The 21,683-nt window shown below is 42.7% G+C and overlaps 1 protein-coding gene across 1 annotated transcript in view; it reads left to right on the plus strand.

The window, feature by feature from the left end:
* The window catches only part of trpm5 (transient receptor potential cation channel, subfamily M, member 5), a 122,199-nt gene that overhangs the window by 22,899 nt on the left and 77,617 nt on the right, over positions 1–21,683 (plus strand). Inside the window, exons 2-5 of the mRNA XM_072591975.1 lie at positions 1,781–1,848; positions 11,146–11,308; positions 14,127–14,307; positions 20,448–20,614. Of these exons, the coding sequence (XP_072448076.1) occupies positions 1,781–1,848; positions 11,146–11,308; positions 14,127–14,307; positions 20,448–20,614 (579 nt within the window). The remainder of the gene's footprint in view (positions 1–1,780; positions 1,849–11,145; positions 11,309–14,126; positions 14,308–20,447; positions 20,615–21,683) is intronic.

Genomic DNA, 21,683 nt, shown 5'->3' on the forward strand with positions numbered 1-21,683 from the left:
TTTCACCTCCAACCACTCTACCCACTTTCTCTGTGTCAAGTACAATTTGAACCAGTGGAGAGAATCCCCTCAAATTCCCATTGAACTCAGTTTTTGTGAGGGCTCACACTTTGAATCGCACCTTGATGCCGAGAGCAGTCACACTCATGGGCAGGTATTGGATTTGTTCTGCTTTTCCTCCAACAGGACATACCCTCATACAATTTCTTACATTATTGGGCCAGCACTATCATTGCAGGTGTACTGAAAGGCTAGGCAAACTTGGCCTGTAGGAGTTGGAATGTGTATTCCTGTCGATTTTTATTTCATGCTGTGACCACTGTCACTTGCCAGCCATCCAAGGCGATGTTGCATGCAGAGCTCTTGTCCAGACAAAAATGGAATAAATTGACATGGGGAGGGGGTGGGGGGAGGCTAGGTCAGGAATAAGTGGCTTATGTAGTCCTCTGGCTGTGGAAATGGAAGGATTAACTGCAAATTGAAGAAGGTGGGTAGATATAAATGTGAAAGTCAAAAGTTTTATTGCAATGGAAGTGGAAAGGCTTAGATTTAAATGGAGGTTCCACTAGCTTCCTGCATATTGGAGACCAGTGGGCTACTATAGAATGTCAGCCTCAGAAGACTTCATTGTGTAAGCTCCCGTTAACTAAACTGGAAGCAGGAATAGCTGTAAATGCTTGTGGTGTTATTGTGAAACTAACATACCTGAAATAACTCATGTATTTTAGGGTCCTTCCCTTTCCGGTCAGCTAAGCATACATCATCTACACATCTGCCATTAGTGTTTATGCATTTTACTTATAATGTAAGACACCTGCACGGACAGCTTATAAATCCACAATGCTGTCAGGTATGTGTCTTAGATGTATTTTGAGAAACAAACCCCAGGCCAGATGGTACTTGTACGTGATTGGATTGTTTATGGGAATGCTCCCAGTGAAAGGATTAGACCTCTGAGAATCCAACAACACTTCAAAGTATGCAAACCATGACTGCAAACAAGATCTGATATCTGGAAATGCACCCAGTCTTGCATTAATTCAAACTGTGCTCATGATTCCAAAGAATTTCGATTATATCTAAATGTAGACTAAAAACGACAAATAAAATTGGGGCCACAGGCAAGCACTAAATTCTCATCATTCTGTAGTTTTTAAGTACATAAAGTAAAACTTCATCGCATTCAACCCTCATTCATGTGCATCGGACATGACAAAAGTGGATACTAACACCATTCAAAGAAGCAGAAAACACTGTGCAGATCTTAGCAAGGACAGATATTTAAAGCTGTAGTAAAAGCCAAAAAAATTGACTTAGATTCTGCTCACAAGTTGAAGAGAGTCTCTGAACAAACTGAATTATGGGAAGCTTGTGTGCGTGAGGCTCTGTAGCTCCGTATGCAGAGGCTAGACATTTTAATGGATAGATGGGCAATTGGACAAAGGCATCAATAGACCATTACTGAAGACTTGGACACATTGATTTGCATGTTTAGTACTTTTCAGTGTCTAAAAAACAGGAGAAAAAATATTGAAACATTAAAGATGTAGCAATCAACATAATACGGGATCTAGCAAGTCTCTATGTTACTTTGTATCAATTCATCAAAGCTTGAAGCTAGGACAACCAGGTTAGGTGACTAGTAGAATTGCTTGGTATTAGTTTCTTTTCTAAGCAGAGTTAGCAAGAGTAATTTTCTGTTCTTGTTGGTAAACCATTCCGTGTGACTGTTTGCTGGGATGAGGCTGCTGCTATGCATCATTTTTCTTTCTCTCAACAGACCACCCATTTTATTAAAGAAGAGTGTGTTACCTGTGGAGAGAGCCGAGGATCACAAATAAACATAAGGTAAGGACAGGACCGCATTTTATTTCAGTATTGTGGTCGGCCTGTGTAAAAAGGTATGGAAATTATGCAAAAAATATTCCACTCCTATGCCTGTTGCCTAGCTGCCACTGTTGTTCCTTAACAGAATGTAGCTGTTGAGAAATGGTGCTTCGAGTGCCGGTTTGAAGAAGGATGGCGTAATGTAAGGTGCCTGAACTATTTTGAATGAATGCAATAACTTTGCATAGGGTCGTGCGAGCTCATAGCTCACACCACAGGTAGAGGTTATTATTGCACAAAACATTAAAATCACCCCAGGCAATCATGTTCTGTCTGCGTTGTGATGTAGCACATCCTTTTATTCTCTCTGCCAGTTAGTAAGACCATCGAAGCAGAAATTAGACTCAACCCTCAAGTTTGCCTTAAGGGAATCCTGGAGAAGAACTCCCAAATCCCTTTGCACTCCAACATTACCTCAAGTGATGATTAAAGTGGCCAAAGTCATCAAAATGTACAAAGCTACCAGATTTTGCCATCAAATGTGATTTTCACTGGGCATTCGATCATGGTTGATGGGTTTTTCTACCCCACCTTCCCACATTTTCCCTGCAACCTTTGTTCCCTTTGGCAATCAAGAACTTATCTATCTCTGTTTTAAATATACTCAATGACCTGGCCACCACAGCCTTCAGTGGCAGTAAATTCCATAGATTCTCCACTCTCTGGTTAAAGAAGTTTCTCCCTATCTCCATTTTAAAAGGTCTTCTCTATACTCTAAGGCTGTGCCCTCAGGTCCTAGGCTCTCTGGCCAATGGAAACACCTTTTCAATGTCCGCTTTGTCCAGGCTGTTCACAATTCTGTAAGTTTCATTCAGATTTCCCCCTTATCCTTCTAAACTCCATCAAGTATAGTCCCAGAGTTCTCAAACATTCCTTGTATATTAAGCTCTTCATTCCTGGGATCATTCTCGTGAACCTCTTCTGGACCCACTCCATGGCCAATACATCCTTCCTGAGATTTCGGACCATGGGGCCCAAAATTGTTCACAAAACTCTAAATGTGGTCTGAGCAGAACCTTATAAAGCCTCAGAAGTACATCCTTGTTTTCATATTCTAGTCCTCTTGAGATGAATGGCAACATTATATTTGCCTTCCTACTACCAACTCAACCGGTATGTTTACCTTAAGAGAATCCTGGAGAAGGACTCCCAAGTTCCTTTGAACTTCCAACATTAGCTCAAATGAGATTCTCATGATTTAAGAGGCCAAAGTCATCAAAGTTTACAAAACAACCAGATTTTGTGGTCAAATATGATTTTCACAGCATCGAGAAATAGTTTGAAATTGAAGCAGTTAATAGTCACACATTTAAGATGTGCCTTTGTCCAAATTTGAAACACTTAAAATATGTTTCTCCTGTCAATATATATCCTTTCTCTGAAATTTACATTTTTTTTCCTTTAAAAACCCATTACTCTTCGGTTGAAACTCAAGCAGGTATTTGAACATTAATCTTTCACTTCACTGACTAAACGGTTAGGTTTGGCACTCTAATGTTTTTAACCAAAAGGTCTAGTAGGAGTCAATAAGTGTGAACCATGTATGTCTGTAGCGGTTACAGGCAGAACCATGCTTAGCAGTACTTAGTAAGAACCAGCCAATCCTTTACAAACTTTTAGAACAAGGAGTCTTAAGAACACCCAAAGTATCAATAATAATAACAACTTGGGGAAAAACCTGTAATTTTCTGGAATTCCCTCATGGTTCATTGGTCAAGTATTGAGCAATGGAGAATTCCAGATCTACTTGTCATAGTTAAAACATACAGAGTGAAACATATCAATCAATTATTTAAGGCAACTGCTGAATAAGTGTCAAAATCTGTTCTTCCCAAAAGTTGGAAAATACAGGAAATGAGTGCCCACAGATATTAGGCCTAGTCTATAGGCAGAAGCCAGTTTTAACATTATATCTGCAAAGAAGATTGGGAACATTTTAAAATTCCCTAATGCTGGGCCAGTAATCAATAGCTGATGGTATTCTTCATGTAGGATAATTAATCTATCTTTGAGTCAGTGTGTATCTTAGCACAGATAGGGTGGTGTATGTTTGAGGTGCATTATTCACACTGATTATAGCCAATGTGAAAAGTAAATAATGAGCCAGGCTTTGTAACTTAAATGGATGCAGTATTCCTTGGGGGAGTTGGTGATGGGTGGAGTTCTGTGCATTTTGACACTTCACAGTGAAATTAATATAAAATTAATACAACAAATTTTTTTTGCTGTGTCATTGGATGTTGTGTCATTAATACACATAGCGTGTGTTGCAATCTTGATGTGAATGGCTTCCTTAGCCACTGTAAAGGACATCAAAGGATTGTTGGAGCTACAGAAAGGTCACACTATTTATGGACAACCTTTATTGAATGAGTTAGATTTTTATGATAATTTAACTGTTTGAATCATAGCCATAGAATATATAATGAGTTTTTGGTATGTTGTGTGAGGAGTTAATTCTTAGTGTGATCTCTCAACGAGACAAGATATGACATAGGAAGTGATGCTGTATCACATGACATTGCTCTCTTGTAGCCTCATGAAGGCCAGTATGATTTTTAAAAAAATATAAAGTTAATGTTTTCCTTGCCTCAGCCTCTGTAAATATATTTTAGCAGCACAACAAAGCCAAGAATATTTTAAGCTGAGGGCCTTAACATCCGGTCGTGTATCAAATAGCTGTGGTCCAGAAGAAACATTACTTAATGAGAGCCCTGGCTCTCTTATCCATTATATCAATTTCATGGAGTTTCATTACACAAGATAGTGGTTTCAAGCGTTTTCAGCTATTAACATTATGAATATTCTATGTGATTTTTTTTTGTTGGTCTGTTGTGAATACAATTTCCTTGAGTGGAAGACTGCTTTTTCTCAAGCTTTTTGTCTGTTATAGCTACAGGGTTGATTGGTTCTACACACTGTGCATAATAGTTAAATGGGTATTGAGTGTACAACTAGCCATGTGTGGTGGATAGAAAGGCATTACCTAGAATGGGACAAATGAGCAAGACGATTTGAAATTGCCTTCCAAAGCATTCTTCGCCTCATTGTAGTTCATGAGACCTCTGACACAGTAAACCAGGAGTCATTTGAAAATTGGTCAACTCCAACAGGAAGTTTGAATATGCCAATCCCTGCAATGGAACCAAATATTGAAGGAGTATAGGTGATGGGCTTGTGATCTGAACCAGCCTGCACCTTTTAAATGGTGCTGGTGAAAATTGGAACCCCAGGAATGGGTCAGGAATCTTAGAAGTGGGTCTGGGCTGCATTTCCACAATGTCTTTCTAACGCCATGAAAACCTAGCTCCTATGTTTCTGGTTTACTGATCTAGTAATGCATCACTGTGGAACCATAGAATCTCATCAACCTCCCAATTTAACTAAAATTGTTGTCTTTTGCCAGTCCATTTTTTAAAGTTGGCATCCATTTTCCATCAGTTCATGTGGGCACATTTTGTCTGTAATTTTCATCCTCCACCTCCCCCTTCCTCTTTAAACATACTCTTGCTCCCGAAGTGCTGTTTCTAGCTTCTACCTAAGAACATAAGAATTATGAGCATGAGTAGACCATGCAACTACTTAACTGTACTGTCATTGAATACAATCATCACCTCCATTCTATTTTGCTGCCCACTCTCTGAGATTAAACACCCAAATGTTGAATTAGGAGCTTGAGCAGATAACTCAGTCCCCTCAAGTCTATGCTGTCATTTTAAAGAGATCAGAGTTGTTCTGATTACTCTGCATGCTCCTCAATCTCTTGCTTATCAAGAAAATATTTACCTTGGGCTTAAAAACATTCAAAGGCCCTGCATTCATGCCTTTTGATGAAGGCAGTTCTAAAGACTCATGACGCAGAGAGAAATTGTCCTTATTTCTTCCTTCATTGGGTGACCCCTCATTTTTAAACTGTAACCCTTAGTTTTAGGTTCTCCCAGAAGTGGAAAGATCCTTTCCACATCCATCATCTCTACAACTCTCAGGATTTTACATCTTTCAACCAACTACTTTCTGAACTCCTGCAAGAAATAGCTTAGCCTGTTTAACCTTTCCTTTATACGATAACAAGATATAAACCTTCTCCAAGCTGCTTTCAAAACATGCACATTATTTCTTAAATAAGGAGATAAATACTGCATACAGTACTCTAAATTTAGTCTCACAAGTGCTTTGTATGAATTAAGCACAACCTCTCTACTTTTTCATTCAATTCCTCTTATAATAAACAATCACTTCTTTCAGCTTTCTCAATAACTTGCTGTACCTGCATACTAACTTTTTGTGATTCATGCACTATGACACCAAGATCCCTCTGCATCTCAGAATTCTACAATATCTCACCATTTAGATAATATTCTTTATTTTCCTGTTGAAATCATCAGCTCCACATTTTCCCAAATTATACTTCATTTGCAAGACTTTCGCTTACTCACTTATACCTATATTCCTTTTGTAGTTTCCTTTATGTCCTCTACACAGCTTACCTTGTTAAGTATCTTTGTGTTATCAGTCAATTTAACGACCGTATGTTTTGTCCCTTCATCAAAATTATTGACATGAATTGTAAAAAGTTGAGGCCCAAGTACTCATCCCTGGACTACACCAGTCACTACATGTTGTCAACCAGGAAATGATCCATTTATACTAACTATCTTTCCTGTTAGCTAGCCAGTCTCCTATCCATGCTAATATTGTTAATCCCTACATTTTTTTTTATTTTCCACTGTAGCCTTCGATGTGGTACCTTAGCAAATGCCTTCCGGAAATTTAATAATTGCACATCCACTGGTTCCTCACTACCACAAAGAAATGCAATAAATGCGTTAGATATGATTTTCACAAAACTATATTGACTCTGCCTGACACCTTTTATATTATTCTAAGTGTCCTATTTTACTTAATCATCTTGGCCATTTTCTCCCTATTTAGTTTAACAGAAACATTGGTATTTTGAATGCTTTTCTCAAATCGTTTGTTCTAGTATAAATTGTCACCACCACATTCCTTTTATCCAATTCTCTTCTGTAACAACTCAAACGTCTAATTTCTTTAACATGCCAACCTAAATATTCTAATTACAGTCAATGTGTTCTAAGTTTGGTATTACACCTATGCTTTGGTAATATGATCCAACATTAAGGTCTTGAGTTCTTTATACTAAATGGATTTACATTTTAAAATCACTTAATCCAACAGAACTAAAAGATGGTGATGTTTACTGTCACAACATGATGGAAAGTAAATGATGGAGGTCAGACTAAAATGCAAATGTATTTCCTCTGGCAGGGCTGCACCTGCCTGATTTGCAGACCTATGCACCACTATGCAAATCCTACGGTGATGACTTTGCATCTTATTTATAGTTTCATTTTCTAAATTGTGTTTTGCATTGGGATATTGTTACTGGCATTTGACTGATGATAGGTTGGTGTATTTAATGTACTTACCAGCACTTAGTCCATATCCCTCTAAACCCTTCCTATTCATGTACCCATCCAGATGTTGCAATGGTACCCTCCTCCACCACTTGTTTTGGCAGCTCATTTTTTACATGCAAAGTTGCCCCTTTTACATCTTTCCCTCTCTCCTTAAATCTATGCCGTCTAATTTTAGACTTCCCTACCATGGGAAAAAGACCTTGGTCATTCACCCTATACATGCTTCTCTTTATTTTATAAACCTCTATAAGTTCACCCCTCAGCCTCCAATGCTGCAGAGAAAAAAGCCCCACCCTTCTCAACCTCTCCCTTTGCTTAAACTCTTCAACCCTGGTAAGGTCCTTGTAAATCTTTTCTGCACCCTCTCAAGTCTAACAATATCTTTCCTGTGGCAGCGAGGCCAGAATTGAATGCAAAATTCCAGAAAGGATATCTGGTCAGCATGGACTAGTTGGACCAAAGGGGTCCCAGCCATGACTCAAAGAAACACGAGTCAAGAGTATGGTACTGGAAAAGCACAGCTAGTCAGGCAGCATCTGAGGAGCAGGAGAATTGGCATTTTGGGCAAAAGCCCTTCATCAGGAATTCTCACTTTCTCCAAAAATACACGACCCACTCTCTTTAGTATCATTACATACAGATGAGGAAGGACACCACTTTGAGAGAACACATCCATCCTAGGACAAGTCTAACAGAGACACACATGAGAATTGCTATAAGCATGGCATTCCAACTGGAACTCTATCAGCACATCGATTTTGGATCCTATTTACCACCCTCTGAGAAAAAGAACAGGAAATGACATCGTCAACCCAAGGAAACCAAAACACAAATCGAAAGCGGGACACAACACCAGTGCTTCACTGGAGACTCACTGACGATGTTACCTAGTATGTCTGAAAACGAACCTTCCAGCTCAGTGAGCAAACTTTCATCCAGAACCTCAACCTGTGCTATAAATCTTCTCAAAACTCACACTGATAGCATGTTCCAAACTCTCAATCCCTACCAAACAGAAGGACAAGGAGAGCAGATCTATTCCCTGCCAAGCCATTCACCATTCTGTCTTGCAAGTAAGTCAGCGTTCCTTCAGTGTTGTTGGGTCAAAGTCCTGGAATTCCCTCCCTTGCAGCATTGTGGGGCTACCTACAGCAAATGGACTGTATCAGTTCAAGAAGGCAACTCACTATCATCTTCTTAAAGGCAACTAGAAATGGATAAAAACTGCTGGCCCATATCCTATGAAAGAATTGCAAAAGGTCTGTGGATGACGCTGTGCAACAGTTTGGAGTAAATGAATTTCTTAGAGACTGGTATGCAGTCCTTAAGTGTACTTTACCACAACAACAGACAGTTCCACTCAAGGGGAGGACAATATAGCGTTAATACTAATTTTGGAGCATGCTAGCTATGGAATAAACTCAAAGTATTTTGAGAAAAAGCTGAGATGAAATAGGACAGAGTGCCAGCACAGGTCCAGGGGGATCTTTTCTGTAATGTTCATGATTCTATTTGGCTTTTGAGCACTGATAGACTGTCAGATCTAACTTTTTTTCTGTTTCTGAGAAGAGGCAGGAAAGCCAGTGAAAATCACAGATAATCATGCGAGTTGGCATTTGATGGTACCTGCCCCCTTCCTGCCAACTCGGAAATTTACATTCTGGGCTAGAAGGCCCAATGTCGACCCTTCTACTCCACCACCAGTTAAGTCTGTTCATTGGTCAATTAGCAACAACTTAAGGGCCTTATCCCAACTGGGCTGTAAATATCAGGGTCTAAGTGGTACAGGTAGCACATTGCGTTACCAGTCAGTTCAGCCAATGTAGGCAAGTTGTCAGTATGTGGGGGGACAAAGTGCATTAATTTGTGTGAAGGCTGAGGGGCAGGACTAGGACAGGGGTGTTGTCTCTGAGAGACACATCCATGTCCTAGCTTCCAGCTCACCACCTCACTCTCTGCCCAAGGTTCCCAAATCCTGAAATCTGCCCCCAAACATACCTTTCCATCTGGGGTACGGGAGTCAGCTTCCCGGTCCAGCTCGGTGTAGGTGGAGCTTCCTGCTCCAGGCTTGGAATTCTAGGAGAAATCCCACCAGCTGCCAATCAGCACTCTGATGGAAGATCTGACAGGGCTTCTTGACACAACTCAATCTGCAGGTTTCTCTGGACAAAGTGCTCCCGCTTTCATCTGAAATAGTTAAAACTCTGCCCATAGATTCGAAGCTAAATTTTTAACTCCAGCACAAAGCAAATCCTCAGAAAGCTGAACTAAGTAAATCTGCTGGATTGCAAGGTAGAGTCCATGAATGATTCCACATCTATAGAGGTAGACAGTTTATTGGACACTGATTCTTTCCATGTGGCTCCAGATAAACCTCTTAAGACAATGTCCTACATGGTAGTCACTTCTTGGCTGAACTAACTGGAAAGGCTTTTTGGTTTGGACATTCATAAACCATGGTGTTGATAGGTCTCTGTGTGTCAGGTAATCAAAGCCAAAAACATTCATGGTTCCATGCTTAAATATATTCAAGCCCTTGTCAAAATCTGTTTCACTTAAGTCCAAATCAGGGATGGGATGGACTATATTCTCAACTTTAAATTGGAGTATGGTGACTTGGCTGCGTGGATTCAGAATTGGCTTGCTCACACAAGACAGTGGGTAGTGAGCAAAGATGTTTTTCAGGCTGGAGGTCCTTGACTAGTGGTGTTCCACAGGGATCCATACTGGGACCTCTGCTGTTTGTGATATTTATAAATGACTTCGATGAAAATGTAGCTGGGGGAAATTAGTAAGGTTGCATATGGTACAAAAATTGGTGGAGTCGTGGATAACGTAGAAGGTTGTCAAAGGATACAGCAGGATATAGATCCATTGCAGATATGGGTGGAGAAACGGCAGATGGAATTAGGATATCCCTAAGTGTGAGGTCTTTGGGAGATCAAGTGTTAAGGAAAAGTATATGGTTAATGGCAGGACTCTGAACACATTGATGCAGAGATCTTGGGGTTCAAGTCTGTAGCTCCCTGAAAGTGGCCACACAAGTAGATAAGGTGGTAAAGAAGATGTATGGCATGCTTGCCTTTGCTTGGGGAATTGAGTACATAGGTCAGGATGTCCTGTTGTAGGTTTATAAGACTTTGGTTAGGTCACACATAGAGTATTGCTTTCAATTCTGGTCGCCATGTTACAGGAAGGATATGGAGGCTTTGGAGAAGGCGCAGAAGAGGTTCACCAAGATGCTGCCTGGATTGGAGGGTATGAGCTATAAGGAGAGACTAGGACAAAAATGGGTTATTTTCTCTGGAGTGGTGGAGACTGAGGGCAGACTTGACAAAAGTCTATAAAATTATAAGATGCACAGACAGGGTTGATGGTCAGAATCTTTTTCCCCAGAGTTGAAACGTCTGATACTAGAGCTCACGCATTTAAGGTGAAGTGTGTGTGTGGGGTGGCGGGGGCGGGGGGGGAGGGGGGGAGGAGGAGGAGTTCAAAGGAGACGTGAGGGGCAAGTTTATTTTCTTAGTGTGTTGTAGGAGTCTAAAATGCACTGCCAGGGGTGATGGCGGAGGCAGATACGACAGGGATATTTAAAGGACTTGTAGATAAGCACATAAGAATATGCAAGAAATGGAGGGATATGGATCAGGGAAAGGCAGAAGGAATTAGTTTAATTTGGTGTCACATTTGGCACAACCTCATGGGCCCAAGGGCCTGTTCCTGTGCTATACAGTTCCATGTTCCAAGTAAACCAAAGGATAGATTTGGCAGTGTTCTGAAAAAAATTCAACAATCTGTATTATGTTCTGTCTTTTAGTGGAAAGAGAACTTGCCGGTGTGTACAGTCCAGAGAGGAACAAACAGAGGTGACAGGAGAGGAACTGACGAGAGAGCAAAAATACAACGGTCGCAATGTTAAAGAACCCATTTACAATGTTGGAGAGGTTGAGTTTTTCGGATTTGGCAAGAATCATGGCAAGGTACAAATATTTTGATTGGGGGTGATCAACCTGAAATGTTAACTCTGTTTCTCTCTTCAGGTGGTGTCAGACCTTCTGAGTATTTCCTATGTTCCTATTTCCTGCACTTTGTGTTGTATTTTACATTTCTAGCACCTGCAGTACTTTGCTTTGCAAACAAATCTGCTTTATTTCGAGAAAAATTTGCAATGAAGAATGTTGTGCATAAATTCTTGCTTCACCGTTGCATAGGATCTGAGGCATTAAAATGAGGTAACACAAGGAGAGGTCTGGAAAGCACTGTGGCCATATTCTGATTGATGATGAAGTCAGGGCTTAAGTGTCTTAGGAGAATTACACTGTTAGTCATAACTGGCCTCACATTTATAGATGCTGATTAATTTTATTAATATATGAAAATGTTATCATACCAACATGATTTAGTGACCTCTGATCTCTCATTATCTTAAAAATTAAGAACTGATATCTCTATTATTACAATTCGGATCTCTTGTGTATCCCCAGTTTTCATTGTTTCACACTTTGGTGGTTGTGCCTTCTCATAAGCTTTGGAAATTTCTCCATAAATCCCTCCTCTTCAAAGTCAATCCTGAAAGCCTAATCTTTGGTTACATTTTCCAATATTGGTTGAGGTGGAAACCTGCTGACAAAAGTGGGGCAGTGGTAGTCTGGTGGATGGTCCTCTATATTGCAGAGGCTGAACGCCAACTTTCCAACACCACGTCCTACCTTCCCCTTGCCCACGACACATCAGGCTCATATCCAAGAATTAGTGCCCTCATTGCCTTTAGTGATCTCCTCTCCACTGCCTCAAAACTCATAGTCCCCCGGCCCCATACTGCCAGGTCCTACCTGATCCACAAGCCCAACTATTCTGGCCAAATCATCGTCCCCACACTCTCCTGCCCCACCGAACTCCTCTCGTCCTACCTCGAGTCCATTCTCTCCCCCTTAGTTCAGGCACTTCCCACCCATGTCCGTGACACCAACCATGCCTTCCATATATTCAACAACTTCCAGTTCCCCTGCCCTCATAACTTTATCTTCACTATGGATGTGCAGTCCTTATACACGTCCATACCCCACAAGGATGGCCTTCAGGCCCTCTGCTGCTTCCTCTCCAATAGACAATCCAGTCCCCCTCCACCAATACTCTCCTCCGCCTTGCTGAACTGGTCCTCACCCTCAATAACTTTTCTTTTAATTCCTCCCATTTCCTTCAAACAAAGAGGATGGCCACAGGTATCTGGATGGGTCCCAGCTACCCGGATGGGCCCCAGGTACACCTGCCTCTTTGTTGGTTATATCGAACAGTCGCTCTTTAGTACCTGCACAGGCACTGTGCCCCAAGTCTTCTGCTGTTAAATTGATGACTGCATCGGTGCTACATCCTGCACCCGGGCTGAACTGGAGCAGTTCCACCCTGCCCTCAAATTCACTTGGTCCATCTCGGACACCTACCTCCCCTTTGCTTGATCTCACCATTTCCATCTCCAGACGGACATCTGCTACAAACATACAGACCCCCATAGCTACCTGGACTACACCACCTCCCACCCAGTCTCCTGCAAGAACTCCATCCATCCTCCCAATTCCTCCACCTCTGACACATCTGCTCGGACGCGGAGACATTCCACTTGCGAGCATCCCAGATGTCCACCGATTTTGAACAGTGCTCCTTTCCACCCTCCATCATCCAGACAGTCATCCACTGCATCACCTCCATTCCCCATTCCACCACTCTAAACCCCTGCCTTCCAAAGCAATAAAGACAGGGTCCCCCTTGTCCTCACCTACTACCCCACCAGTCTCCATATCCAACCCATCATCCTCAAACATTTCCGCCAACTCCAAATAGACCTCACCATCAAGAACATCTTCCCCTCCGCACCCCTCTCTGTCTTCCGCAAGGACTGTTTCCTCTGATAGTCCTCGGTTCACGCCAACCCCACATCGAACCCACAGGTACCTTCCCCTGCAACCAGAAAAGATGCAAAACCTGCTGGTACACCCCCTGCTTCACTTCCATCCAGGGCCCCAAACACTCCTTCCAGGTGAGACAGGGGTTCATCTGCCTCTCTTCCAACCGAGTTTACTGCATCAGGAGCTCCCAATGTGGTGCTCTCTACATCGGGGAGACCCAACGTAAGCTCAGGGCACGGCTCACTGAGCATCTCAGCTGGGTCGACAGGGGCTGACCGGACCACCCGGTCACTGCCCATTTCAATACACCGAACCACTCCCTTTCTGACACGACCATCCTTGCCCTCCACCATTGTTAAAACAAACCACAGTGCCTATTGGAGGAATAACACCTCATCTTCCACCTGGGTAGCCTACAGCTCAGAGGACTCCACATTGAATTCTCCAATTTCAAATAAACTCCCTCCCCATCTCCTAACTCCCTTCCCAGCCCCTCCCCCTTCCTGCCACCAACCGGATTCAGACCTCCCATTGACCAACCAGGTCGTACCCTTGGCCTGTAATCACCTCTCCCCACTTCACCACCCTGCCCCCATCTCCCTGTTTTATCTGCAGTTCCCTGTACACCCACCTCCAGTCCTGAAGAAAGGTTACAGCCGAAATGTCGACTTCTCCACCTCCTGATGCTGCCTGACTTGCTGTGTCTTTCCAGCCTCCTGCCTGTCTACTTTGGATTCCAGGATCTGCAGTTTTTTTTGTATCTTAGGTGGGTCAATGTCTCATTTTGCCTTATGGTATAACATCCCAGATGAGCACAGTGTTAGTGAAGCAATGTACATGCAAGTTGATTTTGCTGATTTGTTTTCAATTTGCATTGGTATGTCTGCTGTTGCAGTTCGTACAAGTGTCCTGTAACACTCACCCAGCTGCTATCTTTGAGTTGCTGACTGGAGACTGGAATTTGCCGGCCCCAAACCTAGTTGTCTCAATCGTTGGAGGAGAGGAAAATGTCCTGATGAAACCATGGCTTCGGGATACCATCCGGAAAGGCCTTGTGAAAGCAGCTCAAAGCACAGGTAAATATACTCCCACATTCCTAAACAAAGGTGTCAAGAACTTCCTTATTTAATATATCAAAGCTAACAAGTGGTAGATCTGGTTCTGGGAAATAATGTAGGGCAAATGGAGTATATCATATAGAAGGATATCTAGTAAATAGTGATCATAACGTAATTAGATTTAAAGTAGTTATGGAGTGGGTCAAAGGTGAAAACACTGACTGGAAGACAGACTGTTTCAATGATTTAAGAACTACTGGCGAAATAAAAAGTGGCTAAGAAAATAATAAAGGAACAGGTGTTTTTGAGACCAAAGTTGTAGGTGGTGTTCATTGGGGACTTTGAGTGAATTAGAGGCAGGGAGCATGGAGAAGCAGAGGTGTGAGAGCCCATGGAGTTACACTATGTAAAGAGGGCTAATAGTGGCAGGGAAGATGGAGGATGTCCTCCCTGCCCAGAGGTCATTTAAGGTCCTTGAGTAACTAACAGTGATCTCTCTCGCCATTTATGACATTTTGCCAGTTTGGAGGAGGGTATTTTTCACCAGGTGGGGGAGCCATCGAGTGAAATCTGGTGGCCTCCTTGCCTTCTCAGTGAAAGGGAGGGAGCCCTCCGAATCGAGTATTCAGGAGTCTGCAGAGGGGCTCCCAGATGGCAGAGGGTGCCCATGCAGAACCCCCCCCCCCCCAACTCATCAATAACTGCCTTCACCAAAGCTTGCCTGACTACCAAGGTGAGTAGGTTGGGGTTGCCAGGGCCAGTGCTGACTCACCAGCCTGGATGCAGTGCCAGCAATGGCCACGGCTTCTGGTGGCAGTGTTGGGACTGAAGAGCTGCTGGCCGTCCCTATTGGCTGGCAGCCCTTGATGGCAAAATCACATCCCTTTCAAGGTACGGGAACCCCAACACCAGGCAATGAATTACCTGATAGCCACAGAATCCGATCAAGGTTCCTTGAAATGACTGAGGTGGTGGTTCCATCAGCTCTGCTCCCTCCCTTTCACTGGTGAAAAAACCCTCCTGCAAACTGGCAAAATGTCATAAATGGTGAAAGAGACCACTGTTAGTTACTTAAGGACCTTGAATGACCTCTGGGCAGGTAGGACATCTTCCATCTTCCCTGCCACCATTAGCAACCTTGAATGGCTAATCTGATGATAATTAGCCTAATTTTGCCACAAAATAACCAGTTTTCAAAAAGAGAAAAAAGATACAACATCCAATCTCAGGCTACCTTAGATTACAAAGGCACTGCAGATTAAAAATTAACCATAAAATGTCAGTCATAAATTTTTTTTTAAAAATGAAGGAAATGAGAGGCAGGGTGGTGGATAAAGCAGCAAATTGTATATCTTTTGCTTTAAAAGGCAACAGAAGAATGAGAGACAGGATTTGTAGCTAATGTAAAGTGGGAGCCAAATATGCTAACATTGAAAAGGGATAGAGAGGTCACAAAGTGTATATTCACAAATCTTTGAAGGTGAGCAGGCAAGTTGAGAAGGCTGTTAAGAAACTGTAAAGGATACATGGACTTGAACATAGGAACATTGAGTTCAAAACCAATGGAGCCATGAAAAAACATGACCCGTTCTCAGCTATGATGTCTTTACATTGATGGGCATCACTCTCTCTCTTGAGGAAGGAAGTCATGAGCCAGGAGAGAATTCAAAGGAGTTCACCAGGATGAGGCAGTTGAGCCGGCTTGAAGAAGCTGTCTGTTTGCTTTAGACCAGTGAAGGAATAGGGGGAAAGTATTCAAATTTATGAGAACTTTGTTAAACTAAGTGCAAAGAAAGACTTCCTCTGGCAAAAAGGGCCAACAACCAGAGATCACAGATTTAAAACAATTGGAGAGAAAATCTAGAAGGAAAGTGTGGGGATTTTTTTGAACTCAAAGGTGGTTGATAATATGTGAAGTATGATGGAATCAGACAGGATCATAACTTCAAAAAATCCTTTGAGGCTGTACCTAATGAATACCTGATGAAGCTTCAACTGCAAGTTTATGAAGGAAGGACTAAATTGGATAGCATAAGAAATGAGTGGAGACAGGCACAATGCACCAAACAGCCTTTTCTTTTTGGCTTTGAATGTGAGATTTTGTGTTTTTATCATCACTTGCTGGGAACCAAATAGTCAAAAGTGGAAAGAGAGCATCAAATAGTGTTTTTTTCATAAATTCAACCTGTGAGCCAAAAGATTAAGACTCTGATTTTCCAATCTCTTGATAGTCAAAGGCTGAAGATATTCTGACAGATGTGGGATCCCAAGCATATCCTGATACAGACTCTACAATAATTGCCCAGGACATTTGAATTTCAGAGGGCACCCACCTGACATCTGGTATTACCTAAAAATGTTGCCAACTCTAAATTAGAATTTGAGAAGTCAGAGCTGTGGCACTTAATTACCTTTTAATAGTTATGCACGGAAGGTTTGAGGAATTAATACCTACTCTAACTCTGAGGTAGCTACACGATTCATTTCCACAATTGTGCACATTATTGTCCCATATCAAAACCAACTGTCAACAAGCTACGCTACGCTACCCTACCCTCTGTCGCCATGTGGCTGTCACCAACAGGTCTTCACCCACCTGCCACCCTTCCCCCTCACCTCTTTACTGGCTCCCTAGCTTCTCGCACAACTGGGATCCTCGTCTCTCTCACTCATCTGCCACCCTACCCTAATTTTATGAGGTAATGGTTCTGAAAGGAAAAATGTTGGAAACTTAATGACAGTCCATCCAGTCTGATGGTATCATATGGGTATGGGTAGGGAAAAGAGGAGTTTAATTTCAGATCCTGATGGGGACAGATGGGGGATTTATCAGGGGGATCAGAACCAAAATTATATTTCACGTATACAGGCAGTTGAGAGTAGTGAAGTCAGAACTAAGATTTCAAGATCGCAAGAGAGCACCGGCAAGCAAGAAGTTGGTTTGAAGTGTGTCGACTTTAATGCCAGGAGCATCCAGAATAAGGTGAGTGAACTTGTAGTTGGTACCTAGGATCTCAATGTTGTGGCCATTTCAGAGACATGGATAGAACAGGGACAGGAATGGTTGTTGCAGGTTCCGGGATTTAGATGTTTCAGTAAGAACAGAGAAAATGGTAAAAGGGGTGGTGGTGTGGCTCTGCTAGTCAAGGACAATATTATGGTTGCAGAAAGGACAACTCATGACTTGTCTACTGAGGTGGTATGGGCTGAGATTAGAAACAGGAAAGGAGAGGTTACCCCGTTGGGAGTTTTCCATCAGCCTCTGAATAGTTCCAGAGATTTGGAAGATCGGATAGCAAAGATGATCCTCGATAGGAGTGAGAGTGACAGCGTAGTTGTTATGGGGGATTCTAACTTTCCAAATATTGACTGGGAATACTATAGTTCAAGTACTTTAGATGGGTCAGTTTTTGTCCAATGTGTGCAGGAGGATTTCCTGGCACAGTATGTAGACAGGCCAACAAGAAACAAGGCCATGTTAGATTTGGTACTGCGTAATGAACCCAGCCAGGTGTTAGATTTGGAGGTAGGTGAATACATTGGTGTTAGTGACCACAATTTGGATATGTTTAAGTTAGTGATGGAAAGGGATAGGTATATATCGCAAGGCAAGAGTTATAGCTGGGGGGGGAAACTATGTGATTACGCAAGATTTAGGATGCATAGGATGGGAAAACAAACTGCAGGGGATGGGCACAATTGAAATGTGGAGTTTATTTAAGGACAGCTACTGCGGGTCCATGATAAGTACGGACTGGTCAGGCAGGGAGGTTGTTGAATACGGGAGCTGTGATTTACTAAAGAAGTTGAATCTCTTGTCAAGAGGAAGAAGAAGGCTTATGTTAGGTTGAGATGTGATGGCTCAGTTAGGGCGCTTGGGAGTTACAAGTTGGCTAAGAAAGACCTAAGAGAGAGTTAAGAGCCAGGAGGGGACATGAGAGGTCGTTGGTGGATAGGATCAAGGCATACCCTAAGGATAAAGCAGTTTATGTGGTGTATATGGAGTTCAGTAAGGCATTTGATAAGGTTCCCCATGGTAGGCTATTGCACAAAATACAGAGGTATGGGATTCAGGATGATTTAGAGGTTTGGATCAGAGATTGGCTAGCTGAAAGAAGACAGAGCGTGGTGGTTGATGGGAAATGTTCATCCTGGAGTTCTGTTACTAGTGGGGTACTGCAAGTAGCTGTTTTGAGTCCACTGTTGTTTGTCATTTTTATAAAGTACCTGGATGAGGGCATAGAAGGATGGGTTAGTAAATTTGCGGATGACACTAAGGTTGGTGGAGTTGTGGATAGTGATGAAGGATGTTGTAGGTTACAGAGAGACATAGAGAAGCTGCAGGCTAGGCTGTGAGGTGGAAAATGGAGTTTAATGCTGAAAAGTGTGAGGTGGTTCACTTTGGAAGGAGTAACAGGAATCCAGAGTACTGGGTTCATGGTAAGATTCTTGGTAGTGTAGATTAACAGAGAGATTTTGGTGTCCAGGTACATAGGTCCTTGAAAATTGTCACCCAGGTTGATAGGGTTGTCAAGAAGGCAAACTATGTGTTAGCTTTTATTGGTAGAGGGATTGAGTTTCGGGATTATGAGATAATGCTCTAGCTGTACAAAACTCTGGTGTGGCCACATTTGGAGTATTGTGTTCAGTTCTGGTCACCACATTATAGGAAGGATGTGGAAGCTTTGGAAAGAGTTCAGAGGTGATTTACTAGGATGTTGCCTGGTATGGAAGGAAGGTCTTATGAGGAAATGCTGATGGAACTGAGGCTGTTTTCATTAGAAAGCAGGTTGAGAGGTGACTTAATAAGTTCATCAGCGGGTTAGAGAGGGTGGACAGTGAGAGCCTTTTTCCTCAGATTGCAATGGCTAGCATGTGAGGACATAGCTTTAAATTGAGGAGTGATAAATGTAGGACAGAGGACAAAGATAGCTTCTTTACTCAGAGTAGTAGGGGCATGGAACACACAATGTTGCAGGCAAAGTTTATGGGCATTTAAATGGTCAGAGACCCGGGTTCAATTCCCACCTCGGGCGACTGACTGTGTGGAGTTTGCATGTTCTCCCCGTGTCTGCGTGGGTTTCCTCCGGGTGCTCCAGTTTCCTCCCACAGTCCAAAGATGTGCAGGGTCAAGTGAATTGGCCATGCTAAATTGCCCGTAGTGTTAGGTAAGGGGTAAATGTAGGGGAATGGGTGGGCTGCGCTTCGGCGGGTCGGTGTGGACTTGTTGGGCCGAAGGGCCTGTTTCCACACTGTAAATCTAATCTAATCTAATCTAGTCTAATCTAATCTAATCTATATGGACAAGAATGGAATGGTGTAGGTTAGATGGCTTTCAGATTGGTTCCGCAGGTCGGTGCAACATAGAGAGCTGAAGGGCCTGTACTGTGCTGTAACGTTCTATGTTCTATATGCCGTCACTATCTCCTGATTTATCCAGTTGGACACTAACTTATTTTGTGTGACTTGTACCCATAGTGCTTGTTCAGTCGAGCACTTCCTGTGGTTAAGATTTATTAATGGTTCGTCCTCGAACCACTGTTTGACTTTGATAAGTTCCTGTTTCTGTTCTATAAGGTTTTATTGACCGTTTGATCTTGATTTGTGTTACAGCATCCCATTGCAGACTGTCCAACCTGATTAAAGTTTTCTTTTAAAAGAGTCAAAACAAAGACCAGTGGCAACACACTCTACACCAGCCATTAGCTGGTCAATTGTCAGTTCTGCAGCACATATAATATTCCCAACTGGCAGTCACCTGAACCACCCAACCTCTGCACCATAAACCCTCACCCTCTAACCTTACACACTCATCTTTTCTCTGTGGCTTGTCAGAGTCTTTGGGATTTTCAAATTGTTTGAAAATTTACTTACTGGAATATGGCAACTATGCTGTTAAAAAGGGGCATCTCCTAGCGGTTTACTCTTACGTTGTCTGTGTGGTTTGCTATGCTGCATCTGTTTGGTCCTGCAGAATTTGGGCTCAAAAAGGTCGTACAAAGTTAAGAAAGTAACGTCTTATCTGGAAATACGGATTACAACCTAGATCAGAAGATTTGTGACAAGAAAAGTGACATATCAGATATAATGTTGAAAATGAAAGTTTTGTTTTTGTTGTTTAAATAAAAAAATCATGCTTTGTCCAAACCTCCACACAGGAGCTTGGATTATTACGAGTGGTTTGCGAGCTGGAATCACCAGACACATCGGGGAGGCAGTCCGTGATCATGCCATGGCCAACACATGCTCTAAAATCAAAGTCTTTGCAATAGGAATATCGCCGTGGAGAATAATTTCTGACCGTGAAGCCTTAGCCAATGTTAAGGTAAATTATTCAAATAATTTATAGCACCCTCACACCTCTCCTGCTTTAAGGATCTTGTTCTGAGCAATTTGTGATGAATTTTCATCGGCCCTGAGTCGGTGGAGTGGAGGGTGGGGAAAAGATGTGCCAAAAGGCCTGATAAATAGTTTGGGGCCTTCACATGCTGGCTCACAATTCGCACTGCAATCCAGGGCTATTTTGGTTTGATTTGTGAGGAAGTGGCAGAAACGCAGTCCACTACAAATTGAGTGCTCCCCAGCAGAGGGGGTACCAACCAGAGGGAGGTTGTTCCCAAGCTCTGAGTTTACCGGAGTAAGGACTGGGGGCTGCTGGGAAGGTCAGTTTCCCTCTTAAAGACTTACCTCGTGAATAGGTGGCGTCAAGGGCTCAACAGGAGGGGATGCAGACACTGGGATGGCTGGGCACTTGAACTGATTTATTCGGGCTGTGGTTAAACCCAAGTCAGTGCATGTGTAGTGTCGCCCATCCATCCTCCTCCTCTAACCAAAAAGAAAAGACAGTGTGTCAAGAGTTGGTAAGGTCAGTTTTTTTTTTCTCATTTATTCAATCTATCTTGGTAATGTAGAGCTGAGGGGATGGAGGCTAGGGCAGTTTCATGTTCCTTTTACAGGATGTGAGAGGTAAGGGTCACCACTGGTGTCCCTGCTGACTTCTCCTGTGAGAAGTGCACCCAACTCCATCTCCTACAGACCGCGTTAGGGAGCTGGAGCTGGATGAACCTCAAATCATTCAGGAGGCTGAGGCGGTGATCGAGGGGAGTTATAAGGAGGTAATCATACTAAGCTACAGGACAAAGATAGCTGGGTGATCATCAGGTGAGGGAAAGGGAATAGGCAGATCGTGCTGGGATCCCCTGTAGCCGTTCCCCTCAATAATAAGTATACTGTTTTGGATACTGTTGGAGGGAGCGACCTACTGGGGTAAACCACAGTGGCCAGGTTTCTGGCACTGAACCTAGCTCTGTGGCTCAGAAGGGAAGCGGGTAGAATAAGAGAGCGATAGTGATAGCAGATTCAATTGTGAGAGGAACTGACAAGAGATTCTGGTC

The sequence above is a fragment of the Chiloscyllium punctatum genome, chromosome 22, assembly GCF_047496795.1.
Source record: "Chiloscyllium punctatum isolate Juve2018m chromosome 22, sChiPun1.3, whole genome shotgun sequence".
Taxonomy (NCBI): Eukaryota; Metazoa; Chordata; class Chondrichthyes; order Orectolobiformes; family Hemiscylliidae; genus Chiloscyllium; species Chiloscyllium punctatum.